Source organism: Euphorbia lathyris, chromosome 1 (genome assembly GCF_963576675.1).
Source record: "Euphorbia lathyris chromosome 1, ddEupLath1.1, whole genome shotgun sequence".
Classification (NCBI taxonomy): Eukaryota; Viridiplantae; Streptophyta; class Magnoliopsida; order Malpighiales; family Euphorbiaceae; genus Euphorbia; species Euphorbia lathyris.
Window position 1 is genome coordinate 125758333 of NC_088910.1, and position 26573 is coordinate 125784905.

Sequence of the window (26573 nt, forward strand, 5' to 3'; positions counted from 1 at the left end):
GTACCACTTTGCAAACTTTTAAACCACATGAGTGTTGTTCGAAAATGGGTGTAACCACAAGGTTTATTTTTGTACTTTTCCCTTTTTTATTTAATATGCTATGTGGCGTTGACGTGACGTTGAGATGCCACGTCAGCAATTTAGGTGAAAAGATGACACAAAAATATTCAAAGTGACTTTATTGGGGCAAAAACAAACTTAAGTGATTTTATTGGGACAATTTGAATTTTTGTGACCTTTTGAAGATATTGTCTAAATTTTAGTGACCGCCAATAGTAATTACCCATCATATAAGGATTGGTTTATTGATTTATGTGAAACCACTAGTAATGATGTTGTTAGCTGATGCGAACAAGATAGACAAGATTGTGAGGCAGATCATTCATGGAAAATAGCTACTAAGACCAAAGTTTCCATCAAGAATGGAAGGAAACATCAAGAAATAGTAGTTCACAAAGGATTCCTCTCGAACAACTGCAGAGTAGTGCAGAAATACACATTCAGTAGTAGAAACGGGTCGGACAGACACGTTTCGGATAAACACGCGGGTTAAGCATGGACCAATGGGAGAGTGAAACGTGGGAGACAGCTTTTGTGCACCAAGATGAAATAGATGGTTGTGATGTAATGTTCTTTTTGTGTTTTTTTTTTGTTTGGTACCATTTTTCCCTTACTGTTTAGGGTTAAAACTTCACCCTATCAATAGTTTGCTTTGTGGTAGGTGAAGATATTATTATCGGTAGCCACTCTTTTAGCTTTCTTTTCAAGTTTCTATTTTTAGAGTTATTTTGGGCACGAACATCCTGTTCACTCATGGAAATGAGTGAGTAGTTTACTTGTTTCCGGTCTAGCCATCCATAAATGGTGAATGTAAGTATTCCTCTTTTATTAATGAATCATCTTTATCTATGAATGGCTATCAAATGGTGTATTGAATGTTTTAGATAATGATCAAGTCTAAATGCTAGTGAAAAGGGATGACATGACCTTGCTCCTAATTCATAGAAACGGCCACTTGATGAATATCGTTTTGGACGGACACGAATATAACCATATGTTGAGGTTTCTTTTATGAATGCTCCTTGTTCTTAACGCTGGAACAACTTAGCGCAAGGACACTTGGTTAAGCACTGTTCTTAGAATCTATGGAAAAAGGGACACCTGACCTTAGTGACCTTAGAAGGAGAGACTCAAGCCAAGAACCTTGAAGGTGCCTATGTTAATAGGTTAGTTATATAAGCAATCGCCATTCGACATAGCGCTAGACCAGCAACTGTTCCCCCCTGATATTTAACTTAACTCATTCTTGTTTCTTTATTTTATTGCATGTTTACTACAACTACTTCAACTTTAATTGATCTAGTAATTAAGGTAACTACTCTTGATCTTAACTCAATCTCTGTGGAAATGACACTTGGTTTTGCCCAACTATGATAGACCTAGTATACTTGCTAGAGTCCCATTTAAAGAGATCATTAGCATGACGACTGTTGATCTAGATGATCTGGAACCAACAAAACCAACAATTATAGGAGAATTCTTTTCATTGATTTGACGTTCCTCTAAATGTTTTTTTTGTTTCATCGAGGATTGGAAAACTGCTTAGTTGGTTAGCAGGTCTGATATCAATGATGTTATGCATCGAAATGTAATAGATTGTAGTCATCATTGGAGGAAGTCAAAGAAGGAATGAGTTCGATGGAGCTATTTTTAAGGAAGTTAGTTACTGTGGTGTTGGTTTGTTATTTTGGCGTGATGATGACAATTTTATTGCTTGTAGAAGTTTGATGATTTGATGGCCTTTTCAATCTTAAGATTGTGGAAATTCTAGTTATACGTAAGAGTATTAGTTGTGTACTTTTTTTTTTGTACAGCTCCATCGTGTTATTTTTTAAGTAAATGCAAAGTTAGTTGTGGACAACATTTGTTCTAGCAATCAAGCTATCTCTGACTATGATGTTATTATCCAAGAATGTAAGGTTCTTATTTTTAATATGTTTGATTTAAAGATAAATTTTTTTCAAGATTAGCGAATAATGTTGTCCATGTCGTTGTACGACTGATAGGGGTCAAAAACCCCTATCTTTGGGTACGGTTTTAGGACGGGTTTTAGTGTTATTTAGTTAATAAGCGAGCAATTCTCGCATTTAAATGCTTTTGTGTGAGTTAGTTAGAAATTGGAAATGTTTTATTTACTTTTCGTTGTTTAGGCTCGTTTTATGATCAATTTAGGCAAATACGGCCAAAATGGCATGCATATTATAATTCCGTTATCTTTTGAAGCTAATTGATCCGTCAAAAGTCACACCAAACGAAGCGTTTGCTCAAATAAGCGATTGGCGGGTCAATTCAGCCTTTGGACTAATGTTATCTGGAGTTTTTGTGCATGCGCAGGGATAAGTTCGAGCGAAAAACACGTTGTTGGCATTCGGCATCCGCGCGGGGCCGTATCGGGCAAGACTGCTCGACGAACTGGCCTATTTTAGGCCAGCTCACCGAGCAGGCCCTCAGGGGCCTGCGGGAATTGGTCAAAAAGACCAATTCCGCCCCACGACGCCACGATGGACCCCACGACTTCCTACTTGCATAAGGACATGAAATAGGTCATCAAAAGGGCCCGAGCCACGCCTATAAATAGGATTTTTCCAATGTAAATTAGGCATCTTTCATTATTTGTAAATTACTTTAGCTTTCCCCTTGAATTTCCTCTCCATCTCCTCCATCTTCTTCGACCTCCATTGAAGCTCCTTCAAAGCTGTTTTCGAGGAATATTCAAGGTCTGTCCTTAAGACCTAGCAAGCCGATTGCAGAGTAGACAGGTTCCTTGAAATGGATTTTCGTATCTCCTTTTACTTTACTTTGTTTGTACTCTTTGATACAGTCTATGAATCATAGGCTAATTGTATCCTGTGACATTATCCTTCATCTTTAATAATATTTTAGCTCTTATTTTGTTCTATGCTTAATTGTTTAATCTTTGTCTTACGCTTTTTCAATTGGTTTAACTCATTCAAAAGCCCCAAAATCGAGTAGGCACATATTGTGAGCTAAATCTGACCTAGTCAGAGCCTAGGAGATTGACGACCTCTTAGTTGATCAAGCCCAAATTGCTGAGCCTTAGACCTAGTTTCAGCCTTATAAGGGAATCACGCACTAGGAACTTCAGGAGGGTAAGTAGGGTTAATCGCCTTGAATACAAGTGACTTAGATTAGGTTTTTAATCAATAGACCTAATAACCTAACTTCATTATTATCGTTCATACCATGTTCCTTCGGGTAATTGCATTAGTGAAAGATCAATTAGGAGTAGTATAACTTAATTAGGAGTAGTTTAACTTAATTAGGCATAGAATAACTTAGCTAGAACTAGTATAACTTAGCTAGGAGTAGCGTAATTCAACATAGGAGTAGATTAACTTAAGAACAAACTCAAAACCCACAAAGCCTAGATAACACATGAGACCAAGTAATTCGATACTTGTGGTAAATAGGTCATGTGGATTCGATACCTGGACTTTCCAGATTTATTACTTGATAACAACGGGGTACACTTATCCCTTAGTGAGTCTTCTTCACCGAAGGCGCATCAAGTTTTTGGCACCGTTGCCGGGGAAAAAGAAAAGAGAAAAAGAGAAAAACAGAAAAAGAAAAGAAAAGAAAAGAGACGAACAAAAAGGGGAGAACTTCATTCCCCAGTTCTTAAAATCAAAACGTCTCAAGAAAACGTCCTAAAAAGAGAATAATGAATAAATAAAAAGCTCAGTCACTTCATATTTGCTAAAGCCATTTGAACCTTGTTTTTCTAGCGCTAGAACTATTAACCCTTGTTGTACCTTTAACCCTCTAACCACATTACAACCCCAATTCGAGGCTGTTTTTGATATCATCAGAGTCATATAGCATAGTAGAGGAACTCGGATGACGTGCAAAATCAACGTAATCCTAAGCAAGAACATAAGCCGAGAGTAAACACTTTAGCCACCAAGATTGTGTGAAATGAGTGAACTACCTATGGTGAGGTGTTTTACTTAGCGATCCCCTCAAGTTCGTTTAATTGAACATGTGTCCTTTTTCTTAAAACATATGACCTATGATAATTGAAATGCGGCTTTTGGATATCGTGTCTCTACTTTGTATTTCCGAATGCATGTAATTACAAATCCTCGAAATTGTGTCAAGCACCTAGTCAAACCAGGAGGTTTTCTAGCTTGCTTGTGATTGCGGGTTTAGTTTTTTTTAGTTTACTTGGGGACAAGTAAAGTTTTAAGTGCGAGGAGGTTTGATAGGGGTCAAAAACCCCTATCTTTGGGTACGGTTTTAGGACGGGTTTTAGAGTTATTTAGTTAATAAGCGAGCAATTCTCGCATTTAAATGCTTTTGTGTGAGTTAGTTAGAAATTGGAAATGTTTTATTTACTTTTCGTTGTTTAGGCTCGTTTTATGATCAATTTAGGCAAATACGGCCAAAATGGCATGCATATTATAATTCCGTTATCTTTTGAAGCTAATTGATCCGTCAAAAGTCGCACCAAACGAAGCGTTTGCTCATATAAACTATTGGCGGGTCAATTTAGCCTTTAGACTAATGTTATCTGGAGTTTTTGTGCATGCGCAGGGATAAGTTCGGGCGAAAAACACGTTGTTGGCATTCGGCATCCGCGCGGGGGCGTATCGGGCAAGACTGCTCGACGAACTGGCCTATTTTAGGCCAGCTCGCCGAGCAGACCTGCGGGAATTGGTCAAAAAGACCAATTCCGCCCCCACGATGCCACGATGGATCCCACAACTTCCTACCTGCATAAGGACACGAAATAGTTCATCAAAAGGGCCCGAGCCACTCCTATAAATAGGATTTTTCCAATGTAAATTAGGCATCTTTCATTATTTGTAAATTACTTTAGCTTTCCCCTTGAATTTCCTCTCCATCTCCTCCATCTTCTTCAACCTCCATTGAAGCTCCTTCAAAGCTGTTCTCGAGGAATATTCAAGGTCCGTCCTTAAGACCTAGGAAGCCGATTGCAGAGTAGACAGGTTCCTTGAAAGGGATTTTCGTATCTCCTTTTACTTTACTTTGTTTGTACTCTTTGATACAGTCTATGAATCCTAGGCTAATTGTATCCTGTGACATTATCCTTCATCTTTAATAATATTTTAGCTATTATTTTGTTCTATGCTTAATTGTTTAATCTTTGTCTTACGCTTTATTCAATTGGTTTAACTCATTCAAAAGCCCCAAAATCGAGTAGGCACATATTGTGAGCTGAATCTGACCTAATCAGAGCCTAGGAGATTGACGACCTCTTAGTTGATTAAGCCCAAATTGCTGAGCCTTAGACCTAGTTTCGGCCTTACAAGGGAATCACGCACTAGGAACTTCAGGAGGGTAAGTAGGGTTAATCGCCTTGAATACAAGTGACTTAGATTAGGTTTTTAATCAATAGACCTAATAACCTAACTTCATTATTATCGTTCATACCATGTTCCTTCGGGTAATTGCATTAGTGAAAGGTCAATTAGGAGTAGTATAACTTAATTAGGAGTAGTTTAACTTAATTAGGCATAGAATAACTTAGCTAGAACTAGTATAACTTAGCTAGGAGTAGCGTAATTCAACCTAGGAGTAGATTAACTTAAGAAAACAAACTCAAAACCCACAAAGCCTAGATAACACCTGAGACCAAGTAATTCGATACTTGTGGTAAATAAGTCCTGTGGATTCGATACCTGGACTTTCCAGATTTATTACTTGATAACGACGGGGTACACTTATCCCTTAGTGAGTCTTCTTCACCGAAGGCGCATCAAGTTTTTGGCGCCGTTGCCGGGGATTTATTTCTTCTGCAATATCGAACCAAATGTCGATTTGTTAGTTTAGGCATTCATTGTAAATATCCTTTGTTTATAACATCTATACTTGTTTATATACTTGTTTATATTCATACTTACGTGTACAAATACTTGTTTGTTCGTTTATACCTAAAAGTACATATGACCTTTCTATACTTGTTTATATCTACCATGTTCTCTCATAACATGTGTAGTTGTTCATACCTATTCTTAATTTATACTTGTTTATACAAATGTGTATCTATACTTGTTAAATTCATCTATACTTTTTTTTGTCTGTGCTTGTTTATACCTTTTATACTTGTTCATTCTTATATTTATTTGTTCATATTCTGAGTCATACTTATACATACTTGTTTATCTCTACTAGTTTGTACCATGTACATCAATCTATGTCTGTCAATAATAAGAATACTTGTATAAAACTGCGCAACCTTGTATGATGTGTATAATTGTCTTTCATAAGAAAAATTTCTGCTTTCATTTATTTCTTGTATTTATTTCTTCTCAGCATATGCCTACAAGATCAGCGAAAATACCGTGTGTCCCTCTTAACCCTGAACTTGAACGTACTCTTCGCAGGAGCAAACAGATCGGAAAGCTGAAGCAAGACGAGATCATCGAGCCTATCAAGATGACTGACAATGAACGGAACAATGAACGGAACACTGAGAACACCGGGCCAGAAAATGACACTCGTCTGATGAGTGAGATCCTGGCACCACACCGACACCAGCTTTTGTCCGGCATTGCCGCTCCGAATATTCCGACTAATACATACGAAATCAAGTCTGGTATAATTCACTTGATCCAATAGACCAGATTGTTTGGAGGGGAAGCACATGAGAGCCCGAATGATCATCTGGATCGCTTCCTAGTGTGCGCAGACACTGCAAGAACAAATGGGGTTCCCCAAGATGCTGCTAGGCTGAAGTTGTTCCCGTTTTCTCTGACTGGGCAAGCTTTGGAATGGCTGAGAACACTGAAGCCCAGATCAATCATGACTTGGGTAGGACTGGAGAAGGAATTCTTGTCCTACTACTTTCCTCCCTCGAAGACAGCAATGCTCAGGGGTGAGATCACATCCTTCCACCAACCCGAGCACGAAGCGTTCCACACATCTTGGACCCGATTCAGGAAAATGTTGCGCATGTGCCCTCATCATGACATACCCAAGCATCAATTGGTGAGCGTCTTCTATCACGGATTGGCACCCACCAACAGGGCTATTGTAGACTCCGCAGCGGGTGGAGATTTGTTTAGGAAGACAACAACGGAGGCGTATGACATGATTAACGAGCTGGCTAGGAAGAGCGTGCAGTGGTAAGAGGAGAAACTCGTTGGCCCCACAAGGCAGCGGGTGTTTGCTGTGGAAGAACAAGAACAAAATCCAAGTGTTGCGGATATAAGTAGGAAGATGGACGTCCTGTTGGCTAAATTCAGCCAACCTCCCACCTGTGTGCACTGTGGCGGCGACCACCGTGGAAAGGACTGTCAGGCAGGGAGCCCTTTCGCTGGAGATGGGGTGGAGATGGTCAATTATATTGGGGGGCAACCGAGGTACAACCAGAACTATAACAACTACAACCCCAACAACCACAATTCCTACAACAACAACAACAACTATAGGAGGCCTCAGCACCCGAACCTATCCTACGGGAATTCAAATCAGAATGTGATTCGACCTCCCAGCGGTTTTGTTCAGGAACATAGAGAGCATGGGCTTAGCATGCCCCCATATCAACAGCAGAACCAAGGGCCAATGCAGCCTCCTAAGGAATCTGACGAGGTGGTTACTCTCTTAAAGGAGATCTCGGATAGGCTTGCCAACAATGAAGCTTTCTGCAAGGATCTGAGCAATCAGGTAGCCCAGATCAATAGGGACAGGCAGGAAAGGCCACAGGGTTCTCTTCCAAGCACAACGGAGAAGAATCCAAAGATCCTGAGAAAGGATTGAGTAAGGGGGAGAAATCGAGTTCTCCTCGGTTTAAATTCAAAGCTTGAACAATTTTTTCTGCATTTTTTTCCATTCTTTTTATTTTGGTTAAATTTGATTGTTAGTTTTAATTCGTATTTTTTATTATATTGTCAAGCTTTGCACCCCATACTCTCTCTAAATTTAAAAAAAAAACGCCCCAGCTCGGGCGAGTAGGGCACTGACGCCCTGCTCGCCAAGCTGGTCGGCCGAGCCAGCTACTCGGCCGACACAGGCTGTGCGGGATTTTAATCTCGAACTAAAAAAAATAAAAAGATAAGGATAGGGGATGACTCATCATCCCCTTCCTTACCTTCTTCTTTCTTTCTTTCCTTCTTTTATTCACTTATTTCTTCTTTCTTCTTTCTTTCTTTCTTTTTTTTTTCACAAAACCTAAACCCCAAATCCTCCATACTAACCCGAATTCAACAACTAAGGTATGTATTCTTACCTATTTTTGATTTCTAACATGTTTCTAGGTTTAGATTTTAGTTTAGGGTGTTAATTTTTTAGATTTTGGACAAAACCTAAGTTTTGGGGTTTTCATCTTTTTTCTCAAATAACCTCTTACTTGCTTTTAATTCTTGATATTCTTGCAATATATAGTTACATTGTGATCAATATGTAATTTGGGTATGATTTTTGTTCTTAATTTGTGAATATTTGGAGAAATTGCTCAATTTGGGTAAAATCTCCATTTTAGCTCAAAGTTCAACTATTCAGTTTATAGTTGACAACTTGCCAATAGAATTCTAGATCACATTCTTAACACATTTTAGTCACTGGGCATCTCTAATTTTGCACGAATTTAAGAATTACGGGTAAATTACTTAGGGACTGAAAGCTTATGGTTTTGGTCCCTAAGTTTCTAAACTATGGTTTTACCTATTTATTGGTTATTTGGAGGTTTATGTTTATGTTTGTGAAGAAATTCTAACTAGTCCGTTTGGTCTATCTCTCAGGCACTATGGGAAGGAAAGGCAAGGCCAAGATCACAGTTGACAATGAAGCTGACTCTGACATCGAATTCAGTGACGCTCTGCAAGCTAAGTATAACCCACCTTTTGGGCTAGTCGATGAGAGAGAGGGGCTATTGTATCGTTGGTTTTCTAGGCAAGAACTTGCCACTCTAATCATTGTTGACCAGAAATATCTAGCATCTATAGGTCTGGAAAAGGATTTCAATGAAATCCTGAAATTCCACGGTTGGCATAGACTAGCCACAAAAAGGACCCTAGTGTATTACAATTTCACTGTAGAATTTCTGACCACCTTGAAAAAGGAATTGCCTGTGGGGTGTGGTAAGCATTCTTTCAGATTGAACGGTGTACCCTATCATCTCAGTGACACTACATTAGCAGCCTTGATGGGAGTCTATAACCATCCAGAGGCAGTCTCGAGTTTTGAGGAACCCATGACAACAGATAAAGCTTGGGAACAATTAACAGGCTTATCAGAATTTGACTCCCGCACTGCTAGCCCAATCCACCTCTTAGACCCAGTGCTAAACCTTGTACACAAGTTTATGGCTCACAACTTGTTAGGCAAAACTGAGAGCAATAAGATCTCAAAGACAGAATTGCTCATACTATGGTGTGTGGCCAACCATAAACTCGTTAATAGTATCAAAGCCATCTTTGAAGGCTTTTCAAGCCAAACAAGTAGAAAACGCGGGTCCATTGGCATTTGACATTTGGTTACCAACTTCCTTGATAACCAATTCAAAGATTTGGACATTCATGAAGATGGTTTCCACCCCACCTTGCTTAACTCCGCATTTCTGGGAAAATCTACTTTCCATTCAGTTTTGAACAGGAACTCATCTGGAGGGGCAAGCTCAAGTGGGAGAGCAAGAAAACGGACAAGAAACCTACCACAACTAAGAGAGGGAGAGCACGACGAACCTGAGGAAGAAGAAGCTGCAGCAGCAGATGACCAAACGGAACACCAAAGGCCGGGGACGGAGGCCCAATTCCACGCCATTAACACCATGATGGCAGAAATGAGAGACCTTAACCTTCGGACCTTCAATACTGTTCAACAAATGGACCAACGGTTTACTACCTTCGAACAGAACATGGACCGAAGGCTCACAGGCCTTGAATACGTAGCGACAGACTACTGTGAGCGCTACAACATGCAGTGGCCACCTCCTCCGGCCAATCAGTAAGTTGTCTTCTCCACCCTAACTTTTTACACTTGTTCTTTATGATTTGTGATGCAATGTTGGAACTTATTGCATATTTTTAGTGTGAGGAGGAGGGGTAGACAAACTTACAAAAATTGTATAATTTTTAAATTTTTGTTGCGTCGTGTCTAGTTTAGTTTTGCGTTTTTCGGGTTTTATTTATGTTTTGCATGTTTAGGACCTAAAACCGTGAACCTCCTTCGAATCTAAACTTCGTTATTTGTCCTTGAGGGCTGAGAACCGAATCTAAGATTGTATGACAACTAGTTTAGGTGTAGGACACAATCCTTGTATCTGTAAAAGCATGAGCTAAAGTTTGCATTTAGACCCTACTTTTGAAGAAATGCTAAAATCATTACTTAGGTAGATAACTTAAGAATTGAAGGCATGTGATGTTAAACTTGAGTTTGGGGAAAACTAGTAAACTCAAAATTGAAACCCAAAGAATTGTGAGTTGAATTTGAGCCCAAGAGCGAACATCAAAAAGCTCTTTTTCTTGACATTTTTGTGTGAATGCTTTGACTTGTGGAAAGATTACAGATTTTGCACCTAATACTGTGTTGAACCTATATGCAATGATTTGAGATGATAAACGATGAATCAGCCTCATTAGAATTAACCCTTTTCTTTACCTTATTTTCTCTTTTTTTTCATCCACTCTAGGAAGCCCCTTTGAGCCTATATTTTTGTAGTTTATAGATTTTTCTTTCGTTCTAACCCAATTTTTGCAAACCATCATTTGGTTTGCTACTTAACCCTAAGTTTTTGCAAAGCTCCTATCGAGCCTTTGTCGTTTCTAGCGCTTTATCTCTGTTTATGGCATCATAGTAGCAAGCCAAAAGGCTAAAAAGTGAATGAGCATCGCTATCCCAAAAAGAAAAAAAAGGGAAAAAGAAAAGAGAAAAACAGAAAAACAGAAAAAGAAAAGAAAAGAGACGAACAAAAAGGGGAGAACTTCATTCCCCAGTTCTTAAAATCAAAACGTCTCAAGAAAACGTCCTAAAAAGAGAATAATGAATGAATAAAAAGCTCAGTCACTTCATATTTGCTAAAGCCATTTGAACCTTGTTTTTCTAGCGCTAGAACTATTAACCCTTGTTGTACCTTTAACCCTCTAACCACATTACAACCCCAATTCGAGGCTGTTTTTGATATCATCAGAGTCATATAGCATAGTAGAGGAACTCGGATGAACGTGCAAAATCAATGTAATCCTAAGCAAGAACATAAGCCGAGAGTAAACACTTTAGCCACCAAGATTGTGTGAAATGAGTGAACTACCTATGGTGAGGTGTTTTACTTAGCGATCCCCTCAAGCTCGTTTAATTGAACATGTGTCCTTTTTCTTAAAACATATGACCTATGATAATTGAAATGCGGCTTTTGGATATCGTGTCTCTACTTTGTATTTCCGAATGCATGTAATTACAGATGCTCGAAATTGTGTCAAGCACCTAGTCAAACGGGAGGTTTTCTAGCTTTGCTTGTGATTGCGGGTTTAGTTTTTTTCTAGTTTACTTGGGGACAAGTAAAGTTTTAAGTGCGAGGAGGTTTGATAGGGGTCAAAAACCCCTATCTTTGGGTACGGTTTTAGGATGGGTTTTAGCGTTATTTAGTTAATAAGCGAGCAATTCTCGCATTTAAATGCTTTTGTGTGAGTTAGTTAGAAATTGGAAATGTTTTATTTACTTTTCGTTGTTTAGGCTCGTTTTATGATCAATTTAGGCAAATACGGCCAAAATGGCATGCATATTATAATTCCGTTATCTTTTGAAGCTAATTGATCCGTCAAAAGTCGCACCAAACGAAGCGTTTGCTCAAATAAGCGATTGGCGGGTCAATTTAGCATTTGGACTAATGTTATCTGGAGTTTTTGTGCATGCGCAGGGATAAGTTCGGGCGAAAAACACGTTGTTGGCATTCGGCATCCGCGCGGGGGCATATCGGGCAAGACTGCTCGACGAACTGGCCTATTTTAGGCCAGCTCGCCCTGCTCGGCCGAGCAGGCCATGCCTGCTCGCGACAAGCAGTGCCTGCTCGCCGAGCAGCTCGCCCTGCTCGGCGAGCAGACCTGCGGGAATTGGTCAAAAAGACCAATTCCGCCCCCACGACGCCACGATGGACCCCACGACTTCCTACCTGCATAAGGACACGAAATAGGTCATCAAAAGGGCCCGAGCCACTCCTATAAATAGGATTTTTCCAATGTAAATTAGGCATCTTTCATTATTTGTAAATTACTTTAGCTTTCCCCTTGAATTTCCTCTCCATCTCCTCCATCTTCTTCGACCTCCATTGAAGCTCCTTCAAAGCTGTTCTCGAGGAATATTCAAGGTCCGTCCTTAAGACCTAGGAAGCCGATTGCAGAGTAGACAGGTTCCTTGAAAGGGATTTTCGTATCTCCTTTTACTTTACTTTGTTTGTACTCTTTGATACAGTCTATGAATCCTAGGCTAATTGTATCCTGTGACATTATCCTTCATCTTTAATAATATTTTAGCTCTTATTTTGTTCTATGCTTAATTGTTTAATCTTTGTCTTACGCTTTATTCAATTGGTTTAACTCATTCAAAAGCCCCAAAATCGAGTAGGCACATATTGTGAGCTGAATCTGACCTAGTCAGAGCCTAGGAGATTGACGACCTCTTAGTTGATTAAGCCCAAATTGATGAGCCTTAGACCTAGTTTCGGCCTTACAAGGGAATCACGCACTAGGAACTTCAGGAGGGTAAGTAGGGTTAATCGCCTTGAATATAAGTGACTTAGATTAGGTTTTTAATCAATAGACCTAATAACCTAACTTCATTATTATCGTTCATACCATGTTCCTTCGGGTAATTGCATTAGTGAAAGATCAATTAGGAGTAGTATAACTTAATTAGGAGTAGTTTAACTTAATTAGGCATAGAATAACTTAGCTAGAACTAGTATAACTTAGCTAGGAGTAGCGTAATTCAACCTAGGAGTAGATTAACTTAAGAAAACAAACTCAAAACCCACAAAGCCTAGATAACACCTGAGACCAAGTAATTCGATACTTGTGGTAAATAAGTCCTGTGGATTCGATACCTGGACTTTCCAGATTTATTACTTGATAACGACGTGGTACACTTATCCCTTAGTGAGTCTTCTTCACCGAAGGCGCATCAACGACATACCCTCTCCAATACTAGCTAAAGAAGCATATTAGTTTGAGAGAGAATGAGGGAAACGAAAGAAGGATATAGAGAGGTGAGAGAATGAGGACGAAGAAAGAAACGTGAAGGATATACAAAGAAGAGGGATAAAAGTTTTTTAAAAAAGGGAAAAGGACAAAAATAAACCTTGTGGTTACACTCGTTTTCAATCATAAACTGTGTGGTTTAAAAATTTGCAAATAAGTACCATGTGTTACCTTCCGTTAGCAAACACAGTCCAAACTGACTAACATTGTTAACAAAAAGTAAAAGGTCAAATGGCAAAGAGTTATTTGTGTCTTTATATTTATTTATTTTATAAATTAACCTCATTATTATCTAATTATCACAAATAAACCCAAAAACAAAAAAGCAAACGCACCATCTTCTCTTTCTCTCACATCTCTCTTATCTATTTTCTTTCTCTCTATAAACACACTCACTCTCCCTTCAAAACCCTTTCTATCAAAACCCTTTCTATTTTGAAGGTTCATTTTTTATTGGTAGCTTTCACATGCTGAAATCCTTGGACCTTTCTTGTAACAATTTCTTAAGTAATTCTATCCATTTAACGTGAAAGAACTAGTAACCATAAAATATCTTCTTTGTAGTCACTCTGAACAATCAAATTTTGTGTTAACGTGAAAGAACTGGTAATTATAAAATAGTTTCCTCGAAAGAACTGGTAATTATAAAATAAATTATCTTCTCATTAATGGTAATGATGAGCTTCCCAATGTTTGAATAAGAAAGATTTTGTTAGGACTTTTCCAAATTGGAACTCGAATTGTCATACTACTTGTTGGTTCCTTTGGAAAAGGCAAAACTCATGTTTTCATGTTTTGCAAAAGTAAATTCATTTCCCAAGCTTGTGAATTCTGAATTCAATTTCAGTTTCGTTCTTGTTGATTGCCCTTTGCAGCAGCCACAAACTTAGATTGTTCTGTGTTGGGACTAATCGCATACTGGCTGGTACAAGATCAATTTCAATAGATCGTTTGATGGTGCTAATAACATATTTGATGTTGCTGGTTTAATCATGAGGGCTTCTAGGTCCATGGTTTCTCCCAAAAATTACATATATAATGGACTCATTTACTGATGAGTTTTAGGATATCTTATATAGAATCCTCCTTTATTGAGAAATTATTATGAAAAAGGTCTAAGGATTTCAGCATGTGAAGACTAGTAATAAAAAATGAACCTTCATAGTAGAGAAAAAAAGTGAGTTTTTAGAGAGAGATGTGAGAGAATGAGGAGATGATGAGTTTGATTTTTTATTTTTGTTTTGGGGTTTGTTTGTGATAATTAGATAATAAGATGGTTAATTTATATAAAATAAATATAAAGACAAAAATAACTATTTGTCCTTTGACTTTTGACTTTTGTTAACACTCTTAATCAGTTTGAACTGTGTTTGCTAACAGAAGGTAAAACATGGTATGTTTTTGCAAATTTTTAAACCACATAGTTTATGATTGAAAACGAGTGTAACCACAAGGTTTATTTTTATACTTTTTCAAAAAAAAAAAAGATAAAAAATATTACACATTTGCATTTTTAACGGTGTTAGAAAAAATTATTTGATCTTGTAACAATACGAAACAAAGTTCTTGTTTTTTCATTGATTTCAAAAAATGTGTAACCTCTTCCAATAAAAAAAAATGTAACTACATGATTTTTTTTTATTTAATGATGTTTGATAAAACTGAAAATTAATTACTTAAAAATGAATATTAAATTTTAAGTGTTGAAAATATTAAATAATGTAATAAATATTAGAAATAAATACTAAATTCAAAATATTAGTTGATAATGTAACTTAAAATTAGTTAAATATCTTAATTTATGAATACATGAATTTTAATTTAATTGAATAATTTAAATGGTTAACAAAAAAATAGAGTTAAGATGCAAAAATACCCCTAATATTTTGGGTCTTTTACCCCTAACATCTAAAATTGTGCAATTTTATTCCTAATGTTGGAAACCAAGAGCAATTTTACCCCTAATACTGGAAGTCAAGAGCAATTTTACTCTTAATATTGATAAATTGGGTCAAAATAAGAAATAATTCATCAAACTGTCATCTTGGTCATGAATTTTGTAATCTACACTTCACATGTGTCTCATTTTATCAGTAACAAATCACAAACATATGTTGAGATATGAAAAAATAAAACAAAATAAAAAATACTGTCTTTTATACGAATTAGGCAAAAAAATTAAAAAATCCACCGAATTTATAAATATTAATCTCAAATTCTATTATTAAATTACAAAAAACATGAAATCCTTTTTTTTTAGAACGAATTGATATGCAATTGATGCAAAATAAGGAAATAAAAATATCTGTGATTATAATAGTGTCTGAAATTGATCCAAATTATCAATGTTAAGGGTAAAATTGCTCTTGTATCATTTTAGACGTTAGAAATAAAATTGTCTCTGACCCAAAACGTTAGGGTATTTTACACCATAACCCTGAAAAATAGTTATCAAACCGGATTACTCTACTCTATATTATTTCTCTTTCAATCAATTATATATTTTTCATACATATTGTACCACGTTGTTCATATTTTTGTGAAAGCTAATAAGTTAAATTGACTTGAAAATGAAATAATTTCCACTTGCTAATATTTAATTACCAATTCCAGTGAAATTGAAAGAATGGGATAATAATAACAACGGTGAAAATCAAACGGTAAACCTGATCAATAGAAATCTAACTCACACACTTCAATGCCATCCCACGCCACTCCCAATCATTGTACGCCACGTTGGCATTGTTTACACATGCTTAATATTTATGCAGTTTCACTATATAATATGTTTACGTGTAATACATGGGTATAATAGTATTAACTATTAGGCCATGTTTGGACGTGTTAGGTGACAACTTTGGTGGAACCATTCAACTTTCTTTCCTTTGTGGGGGTAAATTACAGCAATTAATAAAATTTATTTCAATTTTAACTAATTTAAATAGGAAAAGTCACTAAAAAGACTATATTACGGATAATACGATAATCACATGTTATGTGACGGTTAGTAAAAAATATTTTTTAGCTATCACATGACAATTTTAAATAATAGAATTAAGTAAATAATAAATATAAATTTTTTTTTTATTTTTTTATATCCCACTTCTATATCATATATAAAAGTTATTAATTTCCAATAAGTCTTTCATGACACTATTCAAGCGATTTTTTCCGTGTGAAATAGTTGGAGTGACTTTATTGAAATAAAAAACAAAGTTTAATGACTTTACTGAAACAAAATGAAGTTCAGTGACAGTTTTAAAATTAACTCCAAACTTCAATAACTATCGATATAATTAATTCTTCCTTTATGTCCAACTATGTATATTCTCCAAATCAAAAGGAACATTCTTTTACCACTAATAATCACTTGCGATTTGCAAAGGTAGGTCATAAGTTGAATACCAAAATGAGTTATCGTGTCATTATTGTGTTACGTATATTTATATATTTCACATGAATATATATGATGTAAATGATTTTTTTTTTTTTGCGTTTAAATGGCCGCATTAAGTGAGTTGTCTCTATAAATTATGTTTTCATGTCAGAAATTAACAGCCCTAAATCTCCTAGAAGAGGTGTTCTATAGAGTATACGACATTACGAATTATACAATTTGAAACACCTCTATATTATGTTGGCCCTGTTTGGTAAAAAACGTTTTGAGATAAAAAGAGCGGTTTTGACCAATTTTAGCGGTTTGACCACTGAAACCGCTGTTTGGAGTGTTTGGTAGAGAGAGGTTTGAGAGAGAGTTTTGGGATGAAAACGCTAATTTAGAAAAAGCTGGAGCTTTTTCAATTAGCGTTTTGCAATATTAAAATTAATGGACTTCTTTAACCCTAATAGATAAAAATGTATTAAAAAAAGAAACGCCCTTATTCGTCTTTTTGCACAAACCGCTATTATCAATCAACTAATTTTTACCAAACAGGTCTACACAAACAGCTAGTCAAATCAGCTAATGTAATCAGCTAACAACTAATAGTTAATGTAATCAGCTAACCGCTAACAGCTAATTCCCAAACAGGACCGTTACCAAAGAAGTATAAAAATATAGAAATAACTCGTGCAACACCGTTGATTTAATATGAGTATTATATTTATTGTATTTATTCATATTTAATAATGTATAATATAAAATGATAACGTTATGGAGAACTCTTAAATGCTCAAATCACTTAGGGTTTGAGATAACAATTAATCAATAAAGTAATAACGAAATATTTTAATGAATAAAAGGTATTCATATCTGAAAGGATTTAGAGTTCTTTATAAGAGCCGTATTTAGAATAATATTGACGTTGTTATCTTTTCTATTTACTATAAAGTTATAAAAAGGTCGGACTCTTCTAATAACTTAAATACCATAATCGGGGGGAAATATAGTTCTAAAAATACACTTTAGATATCTATTATAATAAAAAAAATCTGATTGAGCACATCTTGGATGGAATGTTAAATGATCAATAAAGCAATAATAATACAGTTTAATTAATAAATGTGATCGTATCTTAAATGCTTTAGAACCCTTTATAAGAGCCATATATGGACGCTATTATCATTTTTCTATCTATTATAAAGTTTCAAGAAGGTCGGATTCTTCTAAAAATCTAAATATTCCGATTTTAGTATAGAGTTTCAAAAAAGTCAAATTCTTCTTAAAACTTAAATATTCTAATTCTAGAATAGGGTTCCGAAAAGGTCGGATTCTTTTAAAAACTTAAATATCCCGATTCTAGTATAAACTTCCGAAAATGTCGGATTCTTCTAATTTTTCTAAATATCCCGATTTTAGTATAAAATTCCAAAAGACCGGATTCTTATAAAACTTAAATATCATAATCAAAAGATACGTAATTAGTGCATTTTAGATATTCATTTATTACAATCCGACCTAGCCGACCTAGCACATCTTGGAACGTAATATTTCCTATAATATATGATATAAATTACATAACACGATTATAGTACGATAATACTTATCCTCATTTTGAATGTTCTTTAGAAAAGAAATGGCCAAGTAAACCACACGAGAAAGGGAGAAAATAAGCGCAAACAAACACGCCCTTGTGTGAAATTATATTATTATTAATATTATTATTCAAGTACATTTTCTTTCTCTCTCTATTCGCTTTGTTTTCTGTGTTATTTAGCTGCGTATTTTGTTATTTGAATTTTGGGGTTTCCATTTTCGTTTTCTCCGGTGTGATCTCGAGGAGGTTTTGGTTTCCATCAATGGAGATGATTCTAGTTTAACTTCTGTCTTGTTACGGAAGAGAATTATTTCTTGCTGTGATTTTCAATTTTTCATTTTCATCAAGAAAATATTTTTAATTCAGTCGTTCCTTTTCTTGAGCTGATTACAGAAAAAAAGAGCTGATTTTGAGAATTGAGAGAGAAAATCATGGCTGTTGTAGAGAATGCGGTTGCAGATTTGGGGTTAGGTGTGGGTTCGAGCTCATCATCAAGTCTAGATTCGACTGTATCGTCTTCAGCCAACGATCAGGACCAGTCCAATCACAATCACAACCACCACGCACGGTCTGGCATCGACAACGGTGCCTCCGTTCAGCCTCTCTACATGGTTCAACCCCAGTCCAACGGCAACACCCAACAGCAGCCGCCGCCGCCGCCGCCGCCACCTCAGAATCTGCAGGTGGGCCATCATTTCCCTTCTCATCATCAGCGATCCAGCACCGTCGGAGCTGATTTGCAGAGAAATGGAGATGTTGGAGACACCTATAAGAGGGACATACGAGAGCTGCAGGAATTATTCTCTAAGCTAAACCCCATGGCTGAGGAATTTGTTCCCCCTTCGCTTGCTAACAACAACGGGAATCATCCTGGACTTAACGGACTCAATTTGGGGTTTTTTATTAACAATACTGACTCATATATGAACCTCAACGGAGCTAGAAATGGACAGCTTAATGGAAATGCTGGTCGAAGGGTAAACATCTCTCTTTTTGGTTCTTTTTCTACATTTTAGTTTCTTGAAGGAGAAAAAGATTGCCCTTTTCAGCTTTAGGTTGGGGAATTCTTGTAGGACCAAGTTGTATGCTAGACTGGATTCCAAAAAAATGAAATTTGAGATCACAAATTTAGTGCACATGGTATATTATATATTTGTCTAGATGATTATTGTTTACTGAGAGGCTCAGCAAAGAAAGAAGGATATAATCTGGAAATTGAGTGTTTAATTTGTGTTGTTTAGAGTTCTCAAAGCATGAAAACAAACATGATCAAGTTTTCTTGTTGAGTTATACAACTCTAATGGTGATTTTTTTTTTTTTTTGCCTTTTTTCTATTCACCTTGTCAAGTATTGAACAGAGGATTGGTGTATGATTCATGATATTTATTACTATGTGCTTGTGCACAGAAGAAAAACTTCAATCAAGGAAAACGGAGGTTGAACAGCAGGACTACTATGGCTCAGAGAGAGGATATAATTCGCAGGACTGTATATGTTTCTGACATTGATCAACAAGTATGAACTTATGAGATATCTTTGCCACTATCATCCTATTGCTATGTTTCTTTTTGTGTACCAGAATGTATATTTGCTAATTTGTTGGTGTTTTCTCTTGCTTGGAACTAGGTGACTGAAGAGCAGCTTGCCGCTCTATTTATTGGCTGTGGGCAGGTAATATCTCCTACCTGCTTATCTTAATTGCCCCATCATAGCTATATTCTGGACAAGTTCCTTTCTCCTGAACAGGTGGTGGACTGCCGTATATGTGGTGATCCCAACTCTGTACTTCGTTTTGCATTTATTGAGTTCACTGATGAGGGTAATGCTTATTTTGCTTACTCTAATTATTATGTGGTTCCTGTTTCATGAATTTGTTTTGCATTCACATGTCAATGCAAAGAAAAACCGTGCTCATATGATCCAGTGGTTTGGATATGCAGAAGGTGCACGAACTGCTTTGAATCTGGCTGGCACAATGCTTGGATTCTACCCTGTTAGGGTGCTGCCTTCAAAAACAGCCATTGCTCCAGTTAATCCAACCTTTTTGCCTAGGGTGAGAAAGCCTTTTCATACACTGGCCCATGTACATGATGTCAAAGTTTGATAAAATAGGCTTTTTCTTTATATTATGCTTCTATATAATCTTTTGACAAGTTGGTACCTTGGATTTCAGACTGATGATGAGCGTGAAATGTGCACAAGAACTATCTACTGCACAAACATTGATAAAAAGGTCTGTTTTGATTAATCCGAAGAGAGTTTCGATTGGATTCTTTGATTCACTTGGGTGAATTGTGTAATTTGTTTTCTGTAGGTTACTCAAGCAGATGTTAAACTCTTCTTTGAGTCAGTCTGTGGAGAGGTTTGTGATTATTCCTGATGAAAACTTGAACATTGTTCTTGATATTGCAATATCGCTAGGAGGGGTTTGTTTCATAGAGGCATGTTGTTTGATGCAGGTTTACCGCTTGAGGTTGCTGGGGGATTATCATCATTCTACTCGTATTGCTTTTGTGGAGTTTGTGATGGTAATTTCTTCTACTTGTTTATTTTTAATTTAATGAATCTTATTATAACTTTCAATATTAAAGAAAGCTACTGAACGGTTTTCCGGTAGGCTCTTAATATAGGCCTACTCTTTGTGAAGTGATAATAAGTCCTGGGAATCTATTTGACTTGATAATTTACAACTTCTATAATTGGTTCATTGTGAATATAAATATCCATGTTGTGCATCGTTAGGCTATGGACCGAGGAATCTATTTGTGTGCAATAAATGTTGTTTGATAATAATAGAACTTCATTTCAAGATGTAGAGATGTTTAGAATAGCTCAACTACATTTCTCTTATCCATATGTGCGAGCAAACCATTATTGAGTTCTGTCATGTTAACTGTAATTTAAAACATAAGCGGAAACTTTAGCATTTTAGAAATAACTAAGAGCACTTAAAATTGTATATTGAGGAAAGAAAATAACTAGGCTTAATATATCGGGTTGCCCCCTGTACTTGGCCCAAAACTTGAACTGCCCCTTGAACTTCCAAAAGTTCCAAATGACCCCTATTTTAATCCAATTGGAACTTTCAAAAGTTCCTAACGCTATTTGGCATTTTCTTTTTGACTTGTGGCGGAGAGTGTCTCCAATTTTCTGCATCCAACAAATTCTATTGAGATTATTGAATGCAATTGAACAAGAATAGGGGTCATTTGGGGGCAAGAAATGTATTAGACCAAATAACTATTATAGGGATCGTCGATTGATGCTATCAGTTTGGAGTTCAGCAAGTATCCTGTAACCATCAACTTCATATATTCTCATTTGGAGGGTAAATTTCCTTCTCGGCACTTGAACTTAGCATTGAATTCTATCTTAGCCCCCTAAACTTCAAATTTGCCACCTAAAAATACTTAGACTTGTATTAAAAAATTCAATTAATATTTTTTTACTAAAATACTATTAAAATGATATTATGGACACTTTTAAGGTTTAACTTTTTTCTGATTTTGATTTTTCTTATGTGTTATTATTGTTATTTATTATAGGTTCTTAAATACCAACAATTTGAGAATAAAAGTTTAATCAAATCTCATATTTGATGATATGAGACCAATAAAAAGCTCAACTAAAAATGTCTTCATCGCCTTTTCGGATTGGTAAGATTTTAAAACAATTTTTTACTCGAGGTACTTTTTATGTTACATTTATGCAAGTATTTTTAAGTGAAACAAACTGAAGTTTTAGTCTTAAAGTGTGATGTGTTGCTAAATTCAAGTATGACAGATGAAATTTACCCTTATGAGGGTGTCACCTGCAGCCCTGTATTGGATCCATAAGTATTGCCAGAGTTTAATATAAAAGCTATTATCGAGCCTTATTTATTAGCTTAAGCTTTTAGTTCAGTTGGTCCTTTGACATGGTATTACAACCTCTTAGATAATAATAATAATAAAATTTATTCTTGTGCCTTAACTATCCATTTAAGCTATTGGTTAAAATGGTTCTTGACATGGTATTAGAGCCTCTTAGATCAAGTGTTCGTCCGATCCTGACAACTCATTAATTGGTGAATTTTCAACACATGGTAAGATGGGCATGGGTTGTACACCCTTCAACCTCATGGGGATTCACGTTCGGGTGTGTATTAGAGGTTGATATAAAAGCTATTATTGGTCCTTAACTATCAATTAAGCTTTTAGTTCAATTGGTTCCTTGACAAGTACCAAGCTAAGCTATAGACATTCTTACTTTTTTTTTTTTTTTTTTTAAACAGTATAAATGGAGCAACTGCGACCGGGCCGCCCTTTTTTTTAGTATAAATGGAGCAACTCTTAGGGTCCATTTGATACGTTGTAGTGCAATATAATCTAATCAAGGTTGTAATGTAATCGAATGTGTAATGGAATGGAATAATGATTCCATTCCATTAACATGTTTGGTTGACATATTGATAAAGTGCAATTATAATACTTATGTTTATTTAGTTAAAGGCGATTTTCATGTTTTTCGCCATTTTTTTTCGTTTTTCACATTTTTCCGTTTTTTTTTTTTTTTGTGTTTTCATGGTTTCTCCCTTTTTTTTTTCATTTTTCGTTCCCCCCGTTTTTCGCCTTTTCCGGTGTTTTCCTCGTTTTTTTCTCTTTTCCGTTTTTTCTCATTTTTCGTGTTTTTCCTATTTTTCGTGGGTTTCATGTTTTTTCGCCTTTTCCCGTTTTTCGCGTTTTTTTCTTTCATTTTTTTTCATTTTTTTCTCGTTTTCATTTTTTTTCACATTTTTCTCCTTTTCACACTTTTTGGTTCTTACGTTTTCATGCTTTTTTCGTATTTCGCCGTTAGTAATAAAAATACAAGGGTTGATCGTAATGGGGATTCATGCATCTTTTGTTCGTAATGTCCATTACATAAATTTGCAAAGAAAAATTAAGTGATGTTTTTGTGATTCCATTACCATAAAAATGATAAGACTAATGAGTCTCCATTGTAATGAGCATTCTATTACAACGTACCAAATGGGGCCTAGAGTTATTTTCGTTTTGGTGGATAATGGCATATAAAAAAGCTGAGTGATTTACATTTTTCTGCTATCAATTTCTTGCATCATTTGTGGCGGTATACATTTGAAATGGTTGCTATCTAATGGTTTACACTTTTTGTGCTCCGGGTTTTTATTGTTTAAAAATGGTGTTTTCTAGTTATCCTCTAATTAAGCTCCATATTATGTGAAATTTAATAGATTCTCAATGTGATGCTTATAGGAGTACACTAGTGTTTTTAAGCTTTTCCATCTTAGGATAAGTACCATTGCATGGTTTACCCCTCTACTTTATCTATATCCTGTTTTTCTGTGGCTAAATAATTTATTAGTCCCTTCTTTTTTTACCTAACACGCTGTTTAGTCCTCGTATTTTAATAATACACTGTTTCCTTAACTTTTGTTCTATTTAACATTTAGCCCCCCAAATATTTGAATCATAGTTGTTAGAATCGTACGAGTCGACGCGACTCGTACTGTTCGATTCCATTCATGAAGAATTCGAGTCGTATCTATGGTATGACTTGGAAGCTTCATGAATCGGCCGAGTCACCAGCGATTCGGCCGATTCACCGAGTCACCCGAGTCAGTTGATTCAGGCCACCATTTAAAAAAAATTCAATTTTTAACAACTTGAAAACGTAGAGCATAAGAAGTTTCGAAGAAGATGACTATTCACTTTACAATAACAAAAAAATGTACAGAAGTTATAAAATACAATTAGTTTCCAATTAGATGACTCTTCACTTTACAAATTCCAAAACCTTCCCTCTTATTTTCTATTTATTTGTTATTATCTTCTTCTACTCTCTATTCTTTCTATTTTCTATATTCTGTCTGTCTCTAATTTCTTTTATAACTTGATATAATTTCTATTTAGATATTAATATTGCATTTTTTGAATAGTATTTAAAGTTAAATATGGTTAATATTTTATTTTTTTTATAGCATTTTGAATTTGATCCAAATCTTATAATTCGATTCAGGAGTCCCGATTCGCAAAATGAGATTCCGAGTCATGAGTCGAATCTCGATTTAACAACTATGATTTGAATTATTAAACAGTTTTGTCGCTCTGTATGGGACTAAATTGTTGAATAGAACAGAAGTTAAGGATTAAACGTGTATTATTAAAATACTAGGACTAAACAGTGTGTTGGTTAAAAACCCAAATTCAAACAATCAATAGGCATTTTATCCTTAGCGTTGATCAGATTAGTATATGATTCTGTTACTGTGTTGTCTCCACTTATTGAGATCTTAGCAATGCATAAACCTGCGAGCCTTGGCGCAACGGTAAAACGTTGTTGCCGTGTGACCAGAGGTCACGGGTTCGAGTCTTAGGAGCGGCCTCTTGCCAATTAAATTGGCAAGGGAAGGCTTGCCCCCAATACACCCTTGTGGTGGGACCCCTCCCCGGACCCTCGCTCAGCGGGGACGCGTAATGCGACCGGGCCGCCCTTTACTGTAGAATTTTATGGCAATATTCTGTTCATCTTTATAGTTGACACTTGCTAATTTGCAGAGGATGCTTAATTTGATCCCTGGCTTTTATACATTAATATGCTGACTTCATTAGCCATTGTTTATCATTCTGTTTATGGCAACGTTTTTCCGTTTTATCATGTTTCTTTAGCCGTTGTTGCAATCAATTAGAGGTTGTGCGATTTAAAGCTGTTGTTGCCGTGGGCGGTAGTTTACAACCTGCTTGTTGATGCACTTGCATAATGATTTGGGTTAAACTACTTCAGATTGAGAGTGAAAAACAATGGTAGAAGTAGTTTTAGGGGCAAACATCAGTATTTGCCAGAACGCCAAAGATGGGCATTCCATTCTATTCGTCGTGATTCCGTCACTGATTTCCTAAAAAAGAAGGAATTTGACTCCTGTTTTGTTTAGACTTCCTAATTATGAGATATGATCAGGTCTTTTAAGGACATGGGGACTTCTCGGGGCCTATATAAAGGCACTAAAAGAGTGCTTTAAGTGAGAAAACTTGCATGAACATCCGGGTGGGGTGGGTATTTTCTTTCTTCTTTAATGTAAGCGCATTGTGCGCAAATTTTTTTTTTTTTAGAAAAAAAAGAGTGCTTTAAGTGAGAAAACTTGCATGAACATTAGTGGGTTCTAGAGAGACAAAAACATTAAAGTTAGGGAGATTTCTTAAGCATTTTAGAAGTTTTGGTGAGTATTTTTCAATCTTGTAATCTTGATTCTTAGTAATAATGCTTCCCTCTCTCCCCCGGAGACTAGGAAAAACTAGCCGAACCAGGTAAATATTATGTTTTGAGTTAGCTTCCAATTTTCTTTCCTCATATTAAACTTGTTTAATCAATACATGGTCTGATGAATTCCTAACATCAAGTTTGTACCCGAGAAGGAAAAAAAACAGTATCTCAACCCGCAAAGGCGTTTACCTCTATATCTGTGAATTGAATGTAATCTATGGGCTCTGTTTCTACTGGTCCTCTAGTTAGTGTTTTCTTCTAAACACATTGCTGATTTCCATTTGTATTCAAACATTACCCAACAGGCTGAAAGTGCAATTGCTGCTCTTAACTGCAGCGGTGTGGTTCTCGGATCACTGCCGATAAGGTTAGACAACAGTATGCCCTCATAATTTAAACAGTTTTATAATTTTAAGATTGATAATTCAACCTTGGAGTTGTTTGTTTTCAGGGTAAGCCCATCAAAGACACCAGTTAGGCCACGGGCTCCTCGTCTTCCGGGACATTGAGGTGGATGCGGGTAGTTCCAGACTGATTTTAGTGGCAGTTGATATATATCTAAAAAAAATACATACACACAGCAATGTAAAGATGTTTACCTACATCTCTGGTCACTCTCTCTGTTTTGCTTTATGTATACTTTGATATCCTTTGCTCCTTTTGCTTGGGATACTTATTATCAGAGGAGTTTTATGTCTTTTGGTTATGGTTATCGTTATGGTATTTATAGAGTTGGATGGAACTTCGAGGCTCTGGAAGAGTTGTATGTACTAAACTATGGTTGGTTGCTCTTTATCCTGAAAAATTAACTTCTCCAAATCTTTGCTCTGGTGAGTGCTTGATTTCTCTCATTTATCTACTTCTTCCTTTGTATTAGGAAATACCGTGCGCATTATTTGGTAAAACCCGAATTACTGAACCGAATACAATTGTTATGGTTTTAGGTATTTCGGGTTGGTATGAAAAAAAATGTAAAAAAGCCCCGAATCAAACTGAATTATTCATGTTATGCATCTATATGTATATAATATTAATTGCAGATACATTATACATACATGGTACTAATTCTATTTTGAAAATATTTCAAGTTTTCTTTGTTGTCGAG

At 36.0% G+C, this 26573-nt stretch overlaps 1 protein-coding gene across 3 annotated transcripts; it reads left to right on the forward strand.

Moving 5' to 3' along the window:
* Positions 1-18350: 18350 nt before the first annotated feature.
* LOC136210925 (polyadenylate-binding protein-interacting protein 11) lies at positions 18351-26174 on the forward strand. 3 transcript variants are annotated; one of them, XR_010678251.1, is made up of 11 exons: positions 18351-19185; positions 19616-19723; positions 19835-19879; positions 19955-20027; positions 20149-20261; positions 20382-20441; positions 20523-20570; positions 20668-20736; positions 21754-21864; positions 25774-25835; positions 25920-26174. XR_010678251.1 is itself a non-coding variant. In XM_066002393.1 (10 exons), exons 1-10 carry the CDS (start codon positions 18640-18642, stop codon positions 25975-25977), a joined length of 1179 nt encoding a protein of 392 aa, XP_065858465.1. In that variant the 5' UTR covers positions 18351-18639; the 3' UTR covers positions 25978-26174. The 3 variants fall into 3 exon arrangements, 2 of the variants coding, with proteins under 2 accessions (XP_065858465.1, XP_065858464.1); XM_066002393.1 differs by lacking the exon at positions 21754-21864 and having other exon boundaries at positions 19619-19723; XM_066002392.1 differs by lacking the exon at positions 21754-21864 and having other exon boundaries at positions 18352-19185.
* Positions 26175-26573: the final 399 nt, after the last annotated feature.